Source organism: Panthera tigris, chromosome B2, assembly GCF_018350195.1.
Source record: "Panthera tigris isolate Pti1 chromosome B2, P.tigris_Pti1_mat1.1, whole genome shotgun sequence".
NCBI lineage: Eukaryota > Metazoa > Chordata > Mammalia > Carnivora > Felidae > Panthera > Panthera tigris.
This window is the reverse complement of record NC_056664.1, coordinates 113,747,496-113,765,896: the sequence shown is the minus strand read 5'-3', so window position 1 is coordinate 113,765,896 and position 18,401 is coordinate 113,747,496. Positions and strand designations below refer to the sequence as shown.

The following is an 18,401-nucleotide window of genomic DNA, read 5'->3' as shown; positions in this document are numbered from 1 at the left end:
TTTTTTTTGGCAAGAAACTTTTCTACTAAAACATTCAAGAGATCACTTAAAAAACTTTGAAAAAACAGTCCTTACACCTTAATTTTCTATCTCTTGTATCCTTAGTTAAGATTTTAAAAGTGTAGAAAAGTGAAGCTATTTAACTACAGGCCAAAAAGGATACTCTTAAATGTTCACATTAGCTGTCTCTTAGGAAAAATAGTAAGGACCGCTTTTTTATATTTTTCCTAAAATACCTTTGACTACTACCTTATCTTTCGTAAAAGTTTTTCCCCTAGACCGTAATTGAAGAAAAAAGTTTTACACATTTCCTTCCCAAATTTCCAAAGAAACGAGTACATGTACACGAAATTTGGCCTTGAGTTTCAATGGACATTTAACAAAGATCTCTCCTTACCCTCCACTCCTTCCAGATTCTCCAAAAAATCATACTGCACCTGCCAGGAGCCTCGTCTGTCTCCTCAGAGGACGCAAGGGGTCGCCCCTCTCCCAGCGTTGCACCAGCAAACCCAGCCGCCAAGGCCGACTCCAGGGCTAAGAAGCAAGGAGCGTCCCTTGTTATGGGAGCTCTCTCCCAGCACCACTCCCACAGAATAATTGGAATTTCAACCCAATGCCACCCACTCCTTCTCTCATCCCCGCTACACAACCAGAGGGCGCCTCTGACTTGGCCTTGAGATGGTTAAGGCAAGTCGGAAAGCAGTTCCCCCTTTGACTCTGTGATTTCTGCCTAGTATGAGCCTAGAGGTGCGTCATCCCTTGCTCTCCGCAGCTTTGGGGCTGCATCACAGGGCAGCTTCCCGCACAGTTGTCCTCGGGGGGCAGGCGGGAGGGTCAGCTGGGAGAGGTAGGAACGAATGGATGGCCAGTTTTTTCCCCCTGTGTCTTCCTTCATTAACAGGGGTCCTTAAACAGCAATCAGAGGCACCTCTGTACTGACGCTCGGGACCCTGTCCCGCCCCAGAATTTGTGCAGCTCCTGCCCCTGGGGTCCTTGGTGGGGTGATGGCAGTAGTGGGTAAGAGCAGTGTAAAGCAAGAGGCTGCCTTTAGGCCCGGCATCCGTCTCCCAACCGACCAGAGACGAGATTGCCCCATCCCGAGGAGGAAAGGAGGCAGGGACCACCAGGGCGCAAGGGCAAGGCTCGAGCCCCAGGCCGTTCCTTCTGTGAGGCGGCCGCACGTCTTGACTGAAAGGGTGGATGGAGGAGTTACGAAGAACACAAACCATTCAGAGGCCAAGAATAATAAATCGGGTGCCCTGACATGTTTAGCTTGGGCCCTCCTGCCCCTTGCTACGCGATCTCAGAGGCGGGTGAGACCGAGCCGGATCCCCTGGCGCTTGGGCCCAGCTACGTTTTTTAAAGGCAATTTTCAGGTGAATCAGACCTTGTCTGCCCGAGGCGAGTGGCACAAAGGGAGCTTTCAGGGGACCCTCACGTCCAGGGGCAGGGCAGAGACAGCGCAGAGAAGCGATTACTAAATCTCCATCTCACACAAGCCTGTGCTGTGTCCTCTGCGCTGCGCCCGCCGCGAGAGGCTTCGCGGGTCGGCGCTGCGAGAAGGGTCCGCGCGCCGGACGCGTCGCCGCCAAGCGTCACTGGCTCCCCCGCGGCGGAGGTCCGAGGGGCCACCGCAGTAGCGCCGCTCTCTGCCCCCGGCGAGCTCCGGGAAGGTTTCTCCCTCCCTGACCCTACCAGCGCCCCCCACGCTGGAGCCAGGGTCGCCCCCGGCCCTGCTATTTGCGAACAGACTCCCCACGGCGGCACAGACGCCAGCGCGCCGGGCTACCCGGGCTACCCGGGCTACCCGGGCGCAGGGAGACGTGCCATTCTCGCGCCTGTCTCCTAGTTTCTGGAAGACGCCACCTTTCAGACAGACCAGCCCGTGTTGAGGGTGCCCTGGGGATACCTGTTTAATTCAAGCCAGAGCACTGTTTTAAGATGCCTTCACAAAATAACCGTCCAAGGAACAGGAGTCAGGATAAGGGGCAGCTAGGAGGCGAGCCTAAGTCTTTGGGGGGAACCCCACCCTCACTGGCCCCGTCTGCCCCAGGGGACCCTTGAAAGAGCCTGAGACGGTAAAAGCGCTCACGCGTGACGGGCAAGATCGTAACTGGAAACCCTGCACCTCTGGCTCCCAGCGGCGGGTTCCGCAGTGCCTACTCACCCCCCCACCCCCCACCCCGCCGGCGGAGTGGAATCGCGAATGGCTCAGCAAGCGCGCAGACACGCGAACCCCGAGCATCCCGCGTGCCTTTCTGGTCTCTCCGTGCGCGGTTGCGCATAGCGGCCGCGCAGGCGCTTGCTCGCTGGCTCCCAGGCCGGCCCCGCGAGCTCTTCGCAACCCGAGCTAGTTCTCCCCGTCCGAGGCGTCGGCGTGAGGTGAGCGGGCGCCGCGGCCGCGCCTCCCCCGGCGCTTATTCAGTGGCCAGGGGCAACTCGCGGGTCGGGCGTCTAGGATGCTTGGGGCTTCGGGCCCCCGCCCGAGTCACGGAAGGAAAGCACAAATACCTAGAGCTAGTCTAACGAAAGACAGAACTTTTCCGCGAACTTTAAGTCACGAGGGGGCGGGAGCCACGTTAGCGCCCGGTCCGCCCGCTTTGGCACCCGCGAGGATGCGGAGGAAGACAGGGGCGCGTAGCGAGAAGCCGTGAGAGACGCCGTCAATACCGGAGCCTGGACTACCGCCTTCTCCCGGAGGCGTGGGGTGCTGGGCGGGAGGACCGCTGCAGCTGGGAGCTGACTCTGGACAGGCTAGAAGACCCGACAGGTGAAAGCAGCGGGAGGGAGCAAACGCGTAAAAAACAACAAAAACAAAAAACACTGCACTTACTTCTTCGCTGCCGCCTTCCCCGGGAGGCGTTCTGGCTGCCGATGTATTCCATAAAGTTCAAAATGATAAAAAACCAAGAAATCAGTCGCAAGTGCATAGTAACCCAGTAATGTTTCCCTTCCTTTTCTCCTTTTTCTTCCGTTAATTATATTAAATGTTTTAGAAATATAGGTAGGTGTTGGGCGTACAGAGAGGGAGAACGCAAGCAGCGGACAACTTCTCCCCGCAGATCCGATAGGCGTGCTGGGATGGCAAACGAAGCGGGTCGGGTGCAGGGACACCAACTATTGTACTTTCAAATTGTCCGAGCCCTGGACCCCGGCGGCTCCGCAACGGTGGCTGTCAACACCGCGAGCGAAGGTTCCACGAGCAGCGAGCGGCCTCGCCGGGACGGCCGCAGGTAGCATGGTGAGCGGCGGCGGCGGGTGGGATCCGGGCGGGCGGGGGGCGGCGGCGGCGGCGGCGGCCCACTGGGCTCAGAGGTTGCGGTGGCTGCGGCGGCAACGGCGGGGGCCCGGGGATCCTAGGGGAGCGGGCGCCGTCGGCACCGCGGCCATGGCCAAGGGGCGGCGGAGAGACCCCGAGCTGCTTCTGCTGTTCGCGAGTAGGAGCCGCTCCAGTGGTGGAGGGAGGGAGGGAGGGAAGGACGGGACGAGGGAGGGGGAAGAGGGGGATGGCTGCGGGGGGCGGGGGGAGCTCGGGGGCGGGGAAGGAAACTGCTGGAGCAACAACCCTGAGCGACCTCAATAACTTTCAATTTCAAGAGGGAAAGAGGGAGCTGGAAAAGTACAGGCGTTGCGATTTGGCAGAGGGACGGGAAGAGGCGCCTAAGGGGTCCCGGGTCTGCGACGGAGCATCTCTGGACACTGCAAAGAAGGCGGAGAACGCGAGCCGGGGGGAGTGGGGGAGGCACAGCGTGGTGAGGAGAGCCCCCTCAGAAGGCAGCTCTCGCGGGGAGAGGTGTGCGCGTTCGCGCTGGGAGTGTTGGGGCCGAAGGTCCGGCGGGCGCCAGACCCCCGCCCCCCGCTTCTGAGCCCGCTACTCTCCGCGGCCCCAGGCTGGGCGCACCCCGCTCTCCCGGGCACAGCTCCCCAGCTCCCTCGCGCCTCCGCCCCCAGCACTGGCGCTCAACGACTGGCCCCCAAGGCAGCTCTAACCTCGCCACCTAGGCAGATCGCCGGAGGGTTTCTATCTGCGGACTCCTTTCCAGTTTTCTTGAAGACCCTCTCTGTAGCTTTGCTCCCTTTCTTTCTTCCTTTCAATAAAGGCAGCTGCACTTGGGCGCCAGGAGGCTGGTCCGGAGGAGCTCACTGGGCGCTGGCGGTCACTTCGCCCTCGGGTTACCTGCCCGGAGTGGGTAGGAACCAGCGGTGTGTGCGTTCAGGACCGTCCCTTTGGACATTCAATTGTGTTGAGGCTTTCTTCCAAACTGAGCCTTTGCTGCTGCTTTGGAAGATTCCTCCACCCCTTAGGCAGTTCTCTCCTCAGTCTGATTGCCCTCGCTTGGCGCGTGCTCTCTGCCTCACCCTCCGTCTCTCAATCTTGAGAGGATCTGTTGTGCAGTGTAGTTTCTCATCTGGAGGGCAGGGAATGATATTTGGAAAGACTTTTTCCAGTCTTGGGGGAGGAGGGGAGGGTCCACTACTTCCTTCTGTTCCCAGCGCAGGTAAGGGCCGCATGGCATCTGGAAAATAAGGTTCGCTGGTCCACCCAGGGATGGGAGAACCGAGGGCCGGCGTTTCTGAGCGGTATGCACTCTGGCTGTTATTAGTCAGTGGTAAGCTTCCCACCTTTTTTCTCCAGTAGCACAAGTCGATGAGCTTCCAGAAGTTACTGAAGAAGGATTTAAAGTCACAAGCCCTCAAAGTGATTTTAATATAAACTAGTAGGTAGTTGTATTTAATAATATCCTAAAGACAATACTTTATAACCTTACAGTTTACACAGCCCCTGAGAGGTCACTTTGAAAAAGTCCCCGATTCATATACACCTTGCTAACTGTTATGCTCAAATAATTTAGGTTTGGAATATAGCCAAAGCCTTTCTGGGAAGCAAGTAAGATTTGTATTTCTCTCTTTTTCCTCCATTTATAATCCCTAGACTGGATTGTCTTCTATTTATGTGTTTATAAATGAGAGGGATAAAAAGGTCATTGCTCCTACCCATCCCATTTTGCAAGCTTGCATTGCTTCAAATTGTATGTCTCTGAAGTCGTCAATGGTGTAGTTGTTATACATCCCAGAGGAGAGGACTGAGGAGATGAAGTGGCCCAGAAGCAAACGGAAAGGAACATAAAATACATTCTTGTTAAGAAGCTAAAAAGTAGAATCTGAGAGGCTGGCTTTTACCGGCTAATTCCTTAATTAAATATTAATTACTTTTATACCTGTAGTGGAATTTTGAAGTTAGATGTAGTTTTCTTTAGATTTCATATTATGGGGAAGACAACAACCGCCTCAAGATTATTTTTGACTTATTTTTAAGAATTGCCATTTGCAACATTTCTTTCTCTGGCGGAACTGTATTTTCTGTACATTGCATGCATGCGTGTGCGTGTGTGTGTGCATGCGCGCACACACACACACACATATACTACCCTTTTTTATCTGTTGCATGATGTCCAGTTGCAAATGACTGAGTTTATTACTTTGAACCAGAAAGGTTACAGATAATAGGACACTTCCAATAATGATTATCCAAACAAGAAGCTACTCTATTTTTCTGTGACCGTCCCAGTCAGCTTTGCTTTCCTTCTTACTTAATACCTCAGATCCTGAATATCTGCACCATAAAATGTGGGGGATTTAAAGGCTGTGGGAGGCTCCCTTTGAAAAGGACTCCAGAGACGGCCTTTCTAATCCGGGATACTTGAGCCGGATGGGATGAGATTGCAAAAGGGATGTAAAAAAAAGCAATTTGGTGAACAACTTCAGGGAAATAAACACGAAGAAAGACATGTACTTTTCACTCTGTATTTTGCAGACATATGTTAGTTTGGATGAGAATATAAATGGCAGTGTAAATAAATAAACAAGCACAGAGACAGGCTGCAGTTCTTGGGCTATCCCAGGAAAGAAGTACTAGATGCTGTGTGCAGGGAAAGCTTGTCAACGAATAAGCACTGTTCTGAGGAAACATAAGGAAAACATTAAATAAATGGAGAGTGTATTCTTTCTCTCTTGACGCTATGCTTTAGAATAACTTTTTCTTGATCCATGTTACCGTACTATTAAACGTGTGTTTACTTGCCTGGCTGAGTCGTCCGTTCCCTCAACTGTCCTAGCAGCTTATGGAAAGCATGCCATGGCCTATTTTGTGCAACATAGTACCCCCCCCCTTTTTTTTATAAATCAATAAAATGACACTCATAGAAGTCTGTGGCTGCCAATGTATTCCAGGACCCAAGCCTAAAGCAAGTTACAAGCCATAGGCTCAGCATAGAAGTCAACGTTTGCTTGTAATTTTTCTCCAGAAAACATTCAAGTCCCAAGGAGTTTGGATAACCAGGAGTTAAGAGAGTCAGCCAGGAGAATAGAATAGTTTTGGATAAAGATGGGGGACTAAACACATCCAGACTAGTTACTACAACTTCTCATCTCCCCTTTACCACCTCCCCTAGCAGGCAGTGACAACAGTAACAAGTTATTTTTGTCCATGGCAGGAGTGGCATTTTAAGGAAAGAAAATGATTGTCATATTGTTGAATCCATACTCAAATATGTGAAAGGGGGTGTGCTCCAGAAAGAGAGCAAGCCCAATCGTTTGGAATGGGATATAGCTAGTAGTGATGAGAGATGTTTGGCAAAGTTCAGGCTGACATCAGTCATTATACCACAGAGCTAACATGCAGATCCTGAAAATGCTCAGCTTTCCAGTTACTCAGATCTGGAGACATCTGAATAAGTGAAAACAGGGTATTGCTGGTGGGGTAACTGACGCAGCTAGAGGTCATCCCTGAAATGTAGAGCAGACGGCAGCATTTAAAAGGCATTGAAATTAGCAGATGAAGGACAGCTACTATTCTTAGAGCAAGAAATAAAGAAGACAGAATTATTATAGCAATTTAAAAAAAATGATTAAATGGTTATATAGCATTAAGAAAATGAGAAAGTCAAGACCCATGATGGATTACTTTCTGTCAACAAGAAGGAATGTTCTTCCTCCCAGATGAAGTTATAGGACACTTACAAAACTGGTGAGCACTGTCTAGTGTCCTTACTTTTAAAAACTTCTTTCTTTCACAAATAAGCTAATTGCTGGGCTCATTTAAAAGCGAATATCCAGTAGTATTTAATATAAAGAATTTAATACCTCAGAAATTTTTGATTGTAGAGCTTTAATATCAAAAGGCTATGTGTTACAGTAAGAAGGGCACTAGACTAGCAATCTAGGGACCAAGGTGAAGTTCTTGTTCTGCATTTATCATTAGGTTTCAGGTTTCTTCATCTGAAAAATGAGAGAATTCAGTTAAATGATCTCCAAAGTGCCTTTTAGCTCTGAAAATAATGACAATATATCCAAAAAAGAAAGGCAGTCTTGTAATTGCAAATGTCAATGCTATTTCTAGTTATGTGACATCACAGCTTTCACTTACAGAATTGTGTTTAATTCAATAGGCCCAGATTTAGAAACCTGCTTGTAAACTTGTTGATTTTCTGGAAACGCTTAACCCATTACAAGAATCCTAGATGACTCTGGCCTAGCAAAATGTGTCCAGAACTAGTTTACTCTTTCTAGATGTCTCTAGACTTTGGGACAAGGAAGAACAAATTTTAAGCCTCAGATTGTGAGCAGATGCTTGGAGTGGTTAAGGAAAAGGACTTTTGAACCTCCTGGAGATAACCACTCAATCTCAGTTCCTGTTTTCAAAAATCTATAGATGAGGAAGGAACAGGGATTTCATTGAATGAGGACTTTCCCTTTTATTTCATGCTATTCCTTTCTTTTTCCTATCTAAATCTTTGGATAAGGATTTATATCCACGTCTCTTTTGCCTCAAGAAACTCTCAGAAAGTCAACAGTGAAGTTTAAGTGGCTGTGGTTGCAGCTTTAGGTTGAGGGCTTACTATCAAAGACATAAAAGTACTATGAAATGGAGAGTGCAAGGTTAGGGGAAAGATCATTTTCATGAGCATTTATTTTTAAATTTTTAATGTTTTTATTTAGTTTTGAGAGAGAGAGAGAGACAGAGCGTGAACAGGGCAGGGGAAGAGAGAAAGGGAGACACAGCATCAGAAGCAGGCTTCAGGCTCTGAGCTGTCAGCACAGAGCCCGACATGGGGCTTGAACCCATGAACCATTAGATCATGACCTGAGCCGAAGTCAGACATTTAGCAGACTCATCCACCCAGGCACCCCTAATGAGCATGTTTGTATACTTGTTTTTGCATGTGTTATCTCAAAACAGCCTCAAAACAGTTGTTTCATAGAGGAGACAACTGAAGTCAGCAAGGTAAAGTCACTTGCCTAAATTTACATGGAACTATTCTGGTTATTTTATATTACCCTGACATCTATTTTCTCTGTCCTCTGTGATCCCAGGATGTTGACTTCTGTGGACTAGTCATCAGAGCTTTCCTCTTCTGCTTTCTGGTTTAGTTCAGTCAACGGGGACACCAGTGGGAGCATGTAAGGAAAGAGTGATTCTGCTCCCTCCCTGCTTTGGCATCATTCTGGAAATCAGTGTATCCCTCAGGGTGACTGAGGGCCTTTGCCAAGCAGGCCTTTTCCATGGCTTTATCTCTCCCAGGTTTTAATAACACCCTCTACTCTCCCTGCCTGTTGAGGCCTAGGAGTGGAAATGGCTTCCCATTGTTCCTAGTCCCTGGGCTCCTCAACATCTCCTGTTGTATCCCTTAACTCTGCACTATCATAGTCCTCTTGTAAAAGTACCTTCCAAAATTTCTTGCTGTGTTCTTAAGTGACCATAAGTATCAGCTGGGACTTGAAACCAGCTTGCCTGGTTTAAAGCCAGTGATTTTTATTTTTTCTCATGTCATCTGGCCTTTCCAGAGAATGCACCCTGATTAAAACAGAGTTGGATGAAGGGGAGGGGATCAAGGGAGACTGGAGGGTTACAAGCCAGAAAGGCTTATCAAGGAAGGCCATGGGCACCCAACATCAGAGTAAGGTTGTGGGCTAAGCCAGAGCGAATAACTAGAATCAGAATGTCAAGGAGCAGACCAAAGTTCATGTTCGAAATTATAGCCCGGCATTAGAAACAACATGATAACGAGGAAGAGAAGGAGCAAGGCAGGACACAGCAGCAGCAGCAGATGACATTGATTTTGAGGCTGTTTTGACTAAGTCACTTTTAAAAAATTAATTAATTTCTGCTAGATCTAAAACTCATCTTGAACAATTCATAGGTAAGTAAGGGTGCCTTGTTGGAAAGGGTAGTAAAGTGTGGTAGCTAAGGTAAATTGGTCATCCATTCATCCCACAAATGTTTGTTAAGGCTGCCTGCTATGGGTGATTCCAGGCTAGACAAACAGAAGTTTTATTTATGGCCCTTAAGACAAGAATATTGAAGAGATGACTTTATAGTTCGTGTTGATCTTCTGGTTAAAAGCAATGTTATAGTTTATAGCAAATAAAATGGAGTGTAGAAGCACATATGGGTATGCTCAACAGCAGGCTTTAGGAAACATCTCTTTAAAGCTCCTCTGTTAGGGGCGCCTGGGTGGCTCAGTCAGTTAAGTGTACAACTCTTGATTTTGGCTCAGGCCATGATCTCACAGTTTGTGAGATCATGCGTGGGGTTCTGAGCTGACAGTGCAGAGTCCGCTTGGGATTCTCTCTCTCCCTCTCTTCCTGACCCTCCTCCACTCATGCAAGCATGCTCTCTCTCAAATCAATAAATAAACATTAAAAAAAATAAAGGACCTATATTAAAAAATAAAACCCTTTCCCCATCTATGTAATTAGCTATCATTTATGGTTTACATTTGTTACTACTGATGTGTTTGGGTAACAAATTTTGGTCAGCTGGTTACTCTTATTCTACACCATGCTAGTTTCTAGAGATACGAGACTATGAACAGTAGTTCACATAGCCCTGCCCTCAAGTAGAAAACCCTCACTGAGGGAGGCAGGTGTATAAACCATTGAAGCTTTCATGAAATAAATGCTGTGTGATAAAGTCTACGTGGTATGTTGTGGGAAGAGGAAAGAGAATGCGTGGGGATGGGGCGTAGAGATAAACTCTGTGTCTAAAATGTACCAGCATTTAAAGGACTTGATGGTGAGTCTTACTGTAGATAAGGAAAGACTTTTTCCTTTGCTTTAGACTGGTGCTGATTTCAGAGGTGGAGGTGTAAGGTCTTCTATCTTGTTTTCTGGAGGTCAGTGGTTCCAGTCAGCTGCCTGCTTGCTAGGGAGGCAGCCGTAGTCTGGAGTAGTATCAGGACTCCTCCTCCTTCAGCAATTCAAGGTGGCTCAATATTGACCGTGTGGGAGAGTTGTTAATGGCTGATACCTGTGTGTGTTGGGGGGGGGGGGTGTCTTTGTAGGTTAATGATTTGACCAGCTTATTGTAGATACACTGTGGGTAGATTCCTCTCATGTGAGAAAAATGACTCTTCATTTCTCCTATTTCCTACAAGTGTTTGAGTGTATTTAGAGTAACCGACAAAGAAACGAGGATCAGCCTTCCTAGGTGTCCAGCTGCTCTCATTCTCTTGCCCCAGCCTCATGTTCCACCATTCCCCATACCTTCTAGAATTCCTTTGCAACTTGTTCTCCCCAAACAATGTTTTATGCCCCCAACCTTACCCAGAATTTCCCTGCTGAACCTTATCCCTTTGGCTGTCTAGACTTCTCCACATTAGCAGATTTCTACTCTGAAACCTAGCCCTAGGTCACGTAGTAGTGATTAAGAGTTAGCTTAGTTCTGCCCTCTCTCTTTCTTCTTTTCTTTCTAGGAACCTATTTTAATTTTATGTTGTCCCGTGGGGTATGCCACAGATGTAGGGAGTTATAAGCCATTAGGAGGAATAGAAAAGGTTCTCATTGGCTGGTGCCTCTGACATTTGCATGCTAGCCTATTTGCCTTGTTTTCCTATTGCCTCAGTGAGAAATATTCTGTAAGAAAATGAAGGGAAACAAAGGATTTTCCTCCCAGGGAGCTTGAATCCTGTTACAAATTGCTGTAACCACCCCTAAAATTTAGTGCCTGAAATTGTTGACTATTCATGGCTTCTCACAGTTTTGTGGGTTGACTGGTTCTCTTGCTGGTCTCTCTGCCTAGGCTTATATGCTTCATTCATATGCTATTCAGCTGGTAGGTCATTGAGTGGGCTCATCTGAGACCGCAGAGAAGGCAGGCCTCTCTCCTCAGGTGGTTTTTCAACCCTCTGAGCATGGGCTCTTTGGGGAGACTGAAAAGCCCTTTTGAAGCTCTCTAGTGTCATTTCCACTACATTCTGATGGTGAAAGCAGGTTACAGGGCTGGCCCAGACTCCAAAGTTTACCCAATAGATGCCATCTTTTAATATGAGAATTACTGGCTGTTTTTAACCCATCACAAAGGTAATGAAAAGGTTATTGATCTCTGTATAAAGTCAAGCTTTCAAACCCTTTGGGAGGTCAGAAAACTGATACCAAATTGAAATAAGAAAGCAAAATGAGACTTCCCATATACTCTATCTGTAAAGAGTATTCTGGTTCTAGATTAGTTCTTTCTTTGGATTGAGTTTAAATTCCAGTTTTGAGACCTCAGAATATCAGATCAGTACAGACTACTTTTGCAATGATGTTTTGGCATTAAGTCCATTAATAGAGAGGTGTTATGGTTTGCAACTCACCGAGAAAAAATTGCTGGAGCATTCTGATTGTGGGAGAAGTCGTAAGGACTTTCTTTATATAGAGGTAACTTCAGCCTGTTTCCCTTCCTTTCTTTTTGGTCTCAAGAGCTAAGATAGCATTACTAAAAATTTGTGAATACAATCTACAAGTCTCTTCATTAAAAAGAACCACTGTGTACATGCCTTCTTGCTGGGAGGCCTTTCTTTTGTTTACTAAAATTGACTGAAAGACTTGTCATTTTAGTGCATAAGAACATGAAACTACTATCTTATTAAATTCCATAATTCTAAGATTTAATGAAATAGATACACTGATTTTGCCCTACAAAATAGATTTACCAGGGTTTAGGAGAGGAGGCAAGTAAACTAATGGATTTATTCCTTGGCTGTTAATTGATTCTCTAACTTAAGAATGATAATTGATGTTGCATGACTTTATGGTGAATTTTCATTATTTGTGGTCATAAGAATCAATATTTTTTTTGTAACGTTACAAATTACATACAATATGGTCATTCATGATTTTGTTAAAGATGCATAGTATAATAGCTAGAAATTCAAGATAATAACTTGAGGACATTTCCCCTAAATAATGATACTGATATGTATAGCTTGCTTTCCTCTGTGTGTGAATGTGTATGCATATTTTCATCTATTCTTATTGATTAAATTATGTATGTCCTGCTTGAAATCATCACAACTAGAAATTTATTTTAAGTACAAATACTCTCAAGAAAGTGAAGAACTGGTGGATTATATTGATTAGATTGTTTTCTTTGTAACAGATCTCTGACATTTGGCAAAGGGAGAAGGTCCAACCTGTGCAGGGCATTATGGAATGTGAGTATTTAGGAGATTTGCATCTAATAAGGATGGTTAGTGATTATGGGAGGTGAAAAATGAGGGCAGAAACCAAAACTGCAAGAAAAAGCAGCAGCAGAGGGGAGGTGTGTTTTAAGGATGAACCTAGTTTTCTAGGGATCGCCCAATAAAGCATTAATAAAAATTTAATTTAGACACTCTGTTGCAATCTCCTTAGTGAAGGAAGAGATTGCATTAAAGATTATAAAATGGGTTGTTCTAAAAAAAATTAAAATTCCCTGACACGACTCATCTGAGTAGGCATGTTCTATGACACAGGAAAATTATCCAAAACGTGCACTGAAGATTAAAAGTAGAGTACAAATGCAAATCAGAACCATAATGAGTTATCACCTCAAAGCAGTCAGAATGGCTAGTATCAAAGACAAGCAATAGCAAGTGTTTGCAAGGATATGAAGAAAGGGAACCCTCCTGCACTGTTGGTGGGAATGTAAATTAGTGCAACGACCAGTATGAAAAATAGCTTTCTTAAAGAGTTCAAAAAGGGGGTGCCTGGGTGGCTCAGTCGGTTAAGCGGCCAACTTCAGCTCAGGTCACGATCTCGCGGTCCGTGAGCTCGGGCCCCACGTTGGGCTCTGTGTTGACAGCTCAGAGCATGGAGCCTGTTTCAGATTCTGTGTCTCTCTCTCTCTGACCCTCCCCTGTTCATGCTCTGTCTCTCCCTGTCTCAAAAATAAATAAACGTTAAAAAAATTTTAAATAAAAAAAAGTTCAAAAAGGAAATACCATATGATCCAATAATTCCACTACTGGGAGTTTGCCCAAAGGAAACGAAAACACTAATTTGAAAAGATATATGTACCCCTATGTTTATTACAGTATTACTTCAATAACCAAGATATAGAAAGAACACAAATATGTCCATTGACACATGAATGGATGAAGATGGGAGATGTGTGTGTGTGTGTGTGTGTGTGTATAAAATAGACTATTACTCAGCCATAAGAAAAGGATGTGTGATTTGTGATTACATGGATGCACCTAGAGGGTATTATATTAAGTGAAATAAGTAACACAAAGAAAGACAAATACCATATGATTTCAGTTAAATGTGAAATCTAAGAAACAAAACAAGTGAATAGACAAACAAAAAGAAACAAACAGACTCTTAAATACAGATAACAAACTGGTGGTCGCCAAAGAAGAGGTTGGGGAGGGATGGGCGAAATAGGTGAAGGGGTTGAACAGGTATAAGCTTTCAGTTATAAAATACGTAAGTTATGGAAATGAAAAGTATAGCATAGGGAATATAGTCAATAATATTGTAATAACTTTGTGTGGAGGTCTAAGTATATAGTTTCACTAAAAGTCATCGTGAGAAATCAGCACTTAAAAGATTTCCTTATCAGAAGGAAGTGGGAGTGGAGCCTTTCTGGAACCAAAATGTCCATGAGGACCTTATAATCAAAGGTCAGAAGAGATACAAAATTCCTCTCTATGCTGGTGGGACCTAATATAATAGTTCAAGAGCAAATTTACTTGGGGGCCAAAGACATCTTGTACAGCATTCAAGCATGGGTAAAAAAATGACCCAAAGAGGTTTCTCTATATTGCTGGCCCCGACATGGCCTTCTGTGGTAGCTATGGGGCTGTTCAGCAAAGTTAAGTGGAGAATGTATACATGAGAGCAGAAGTGACACTAAGTCACTTGAAGATAAAAGTTTTAAGAGTCAAAATTGGCTTACCACATTCTCTTTTTTAACATTGTAATTGATGATCATGGAAGCACTTGACAAAATTAAGCCTTCATCAGATTAACTCACTGTGGGACTATGGTGAATAGCCCTCTCACTCCCTAGCCCCTGCTGACTATGCTGGACATATTGCATGAATGAGAAATATACTTTGCAGTTATTGGGTTCTGAGGTTTCCCTTAAGTCAGATTCTGATTCCTTTCATCAGCATAGAGCCTAGCATAAGCAAACCAAAATGAGTATGCAGAAGGGTAGTAAATAAGGGAATTAAAGTAGGCAGTTTGTATTAAGATAACAAAGAGGGAAGTCATGGATCATTTACAGAATAAGATTCAATAGGTCCTTACAGATAATGGGCAAGACTGGCTGAAAAATGGAACATCTGGATCCCCTGGAATAAATATATTTTCTGTTGTTGGATTAATTGAATGGATTCTTTTATTTTATGTCCATTGTTAAAGAATGATCACCTTAAAAAAATTTATTTATTTTTGAGAGAGACAGAGACAGCATGAGTGGGGGTGGGGAAGAGAGAGAGGGAGAGAGAGAATCCCAAGAGGGCTCCATGCTGTGAGCACAGAGCCTGATGTAGGGCTTGAACCCAGGAAACTGTGAGATCATGACCTGAGTTGAAACCAAGAGCTGGACACTTACCAACTGAGCCACCCAGGCACCCCAAAGAGTGATTACTTTTAATACCAAGTTGAAATACATGTATTTTGGAGAACTTGAAGGGTTTGACAGTTAATTTAATCTTTCACTCTTGGCAAATGTTCAGTCCGGAGCCACAACTCCCTTCCTCAGAAGTGTACAATATTGATGTGATCATGGCACTCTGACCCCCCAAGGGCTAAGGGCCTTTAGGATCCTTTACATACAGGGCTATGTGCTGTGACTGTCAATCAGTGGGGGCTGGAGTACAATAGGGAAACCTGCTTGCCAGTTGAACCTGCGGTAGGAGAATATTTAAAGCATCTCTGAGAGAGGAAAGTGTATATACTGTTTTTAAAGACCTTGGGGGAGTTTCCAATCTTCTATGTAGGCTTTTAAAGATTTAGAACAAATTTCATTTCTCATCAATGCAAGCTATGCCAACATCCGGTTTCTGTGTTGAAATTTCAAAAGGAAACTAGAATCTTTGCCTAGAAACTGGTAAAACTTCTGATTTTTAATGAATGTTTTAGCTTAATTTGGCTTGCAAAATTCATAAAATTTGAGAACTGTAAGAACTCTTAGAGATCATCTAGTATATTTTATTTTATTTTGTATATGAAGAAACTGAGACCCAGAAGCTTAAATGGCTTGCCCAAGGCCCTATGGTCAGTGCTGAGAATAAAATGCACTCCCTTTCACGAGTAGGATACTTTTGATCACACCAGGATTCTGGATGCTGTTTCATCACTCATGCTGCTTTAAAAATTTGTATCCTTTTGTTTCATATCAATGGAATTTGAGAACAGCTCATTCATTCACTAGTTTATTCATTCATTCACTTACATTTATGTAGTAATTCTTTAGTATCGTCTTTGGGCATTATCCTCAATTTCTCATTATCATTTTTCAATGAAGAATTCTTCATAGAGTTTAAAATAATAATGAATTTACTCATATCCTTGAGTTAAACACTTTAATTTTGGTTCTTTTAATAATTCTTTATTGATATTGATATACTTGCATTTTTAAAGTCTAGGGTCAGGTGAATTCTGAATATAATAGAAGGAAGTTCTAATATTTCTGCATTTACTTTTAGAAATGAAGCCCATATTTGTTTTTATGATAGAGAACTTCAACACAAATTTGTTGTACAAGTGGCCCTGTTTTTATTTTTTTAGTCAGACTTAAGGAAAAAAATTATAACCTGCCCAAATAAATAAGGCAATGTGTTTATTCATGTGTTAAGCTAACTAATACTGTTGAAATGTATCCATTTATTTTCAACTTCCTGCCATATACAAAAATCACTTGGACTCGGCTTCCACACTGCCAATTGGTGAGAGTGCTGAGTGTCTATGGTGTGGGCAATAAACTCAAGTTTATTAAATGTTGTGAGAGTGCCACAGAAGAAATAAAGGGCACAGGTCTCCAGGAGGTCATAATTTAGTCAAGAAGAAGATATAAAGAAATATAGAAACAATGAAAATTTTATGTTACATATACTTTCTCATCCCTAGAAAAAGATTGCTCTTTAGCCTACAGATGAGCAGTTCAGTCAAGGTGCCAGTCTTCGAAGACTTGAGCGTTAATCCAGATTTTGAAGCAAATCTCAGGGAGATATAGGGAAAGGGCAGTTCAGGTGTTATAGTTATTCCTGTTCAAAGGAAAGACTTAGGCTCAAATTCTCCTCCTCTCTCTTTTGAGACCAACTGAATGACCCACTCTGTGCATATGCCCCCTCACCGTGTTCAGATTCACATTCAGGGCCAGTTTCTGAGAACTCACATTTCAGGCTTTACGTGAGGCACCTATGGCATGTTGTCACCTTTGTTCACCTAGTAGTTCTCCCATCTAGGCAGGTCAGCAGGTTACTCTCAATCTTCCCTTCCATGCTATTCATTTTACTCACTACTGGAATCTAAAATATATAAATAATGTGTGTGGGAGAGGGAGAGGGAAAGGGAAAGTGAGTGAGTGAGTGCTACCTCTAGCTCTGGCTCCAGTCCCAAAGATATCACTTAATAGTCTTAGGTACTCACATGTGGTCCACAGACCAGCACCACAGACATCACCTTGTTAGAATGCAGAATCTCAGGCCCCACCCTAGACTTGCTGAATAACAATCTACTGACTCATTTTAACCATTTCCCAGGTGATTTGTATGCACATTAAAGCTTGAGAAGCTGCTTTGGGGGAGCTTTTAAACGTACTGATGAATGGGATCTATTTCAATGCAATTAAATAAAAATCCGCTGACTGGGGTATCTGTATGATTTAAATACTTCCCAGAGTTTCTAGTGTGCCAACAGAGTGAAGCACATTGCTTTACTCTTTCCCAAATATGCCTAAAGATAAGAATCACCTACAGCTCTTATTGACAAAACAGATTCCAGAGTCTAGGTCTGGGACCTACTGAGTCAGAAATCAGAATTTTCAGTATATTGAACAAGCCATTTATTAACAAGGAAGCCCGGGAAACACTGGTGATCTTGTGGTGTTCATTCCTTTTACCTGGTAATCTTGTGGGAGATCATTTTTGTCTCAGAGCCTCTCTGTCCTTTCACTAAGTGACAGGAGGGGATGGACTCACAAAGCAGGGAGGTCAGCATGGAAAAGAGAGAATGTGGGATGAGAGTCCAAAATATCTGATAGGGTGGGAGCAGAGGTGGAGGTAGGACTCAAGTGAGGCATCCCTTTATCTTTATCAAGAGCTATTGCTACTCCTAGATCAGTGACTGATTCTCAACACCTCTAAGTCTCTTTGTTTGGGAAGGGCTGGTGCTGAAAGGGAACATTTCAGACAAGATAACCATAGTTTCTAGGGGAAGAGAGAGAGCAAATCAGAATGGTTAACTTGACTCTGAGTCTTAGGATTTACTATGAACAGAAGGGGTAGGGACTCTTCAGTACTGGGAAAAGCTGTCCTTTGGATTCCTTTTACTTATATTTAAACCCCAGATTGAGGAATATTGATTTCAAGAATGGGTAGTCTCTTTATTGATAAACATGACACAAAGGGAAATAATACATTTTTTTTAACACTTATTTATTTTTGAGACCGAGAGAGACAGAGCATGAACGGGGGAGGGGCAGAGAGAGAGGGAGACACAGAATCGGAAGCAGGCTCCAGGCTCTGAGCCATCGGCCCAGAGCCTGACGTGGGGCTCGAACTCATGGAGTGTGAGATCATGACCTGAGCTGAAGTCGGACACTTAACCGACTGAGCCACCCAGGCGCCCCAAATAATACATTTCTAATACTGGTGTGGATAACACTTATATTCAACACATCTGCCATCTTGATATAGAACACCAGGTTGATTTGACAGGTTATTTCTTCATAAGATTCTTAGCTGTCATGCAAGATCTTGCATTGATTCTGAGAATTATTTATATTGTGTAATAGGAAAATAGCCTGCATTTTAAGTATTTATATATTGAAATGTGTGGAGCATTCTTATAGGTGTTACAGGTAAAAATATTAGAGGATATGGCTCGTACCTCTGAAGCACTTAAAATTTGTTGGCGTGGGTAGG

General features: G+C 44.3%; 1 protein-coding gene across 1 annotated transcript in view; it reads right to left on the bottom strand.

Annotated features, from left to right (window-relative positions):
• Window positions 1-3,223, bottom strand: part of RSPO3 (R-spondin 3) — an 85,975-nt gene extending 82,752 nt beyond the window's left edge. Inside the window, exon 1 of the mRNA XM_007078654.3 lies at window positions 2,834-3,223. Within this exon, the coding sequence (XP_007078716.1) occupies window positions 2,834-2,930 (97 nt within the window). The 5' untranslated portion in view covers window positions 2,931-3,223. The remainder of the gene's footprint in view (window positions 1-2,833) is intronic.
• Between the last annotated feature and the right edge of the window lie 15,178 nt (window positions 3,224-18,401).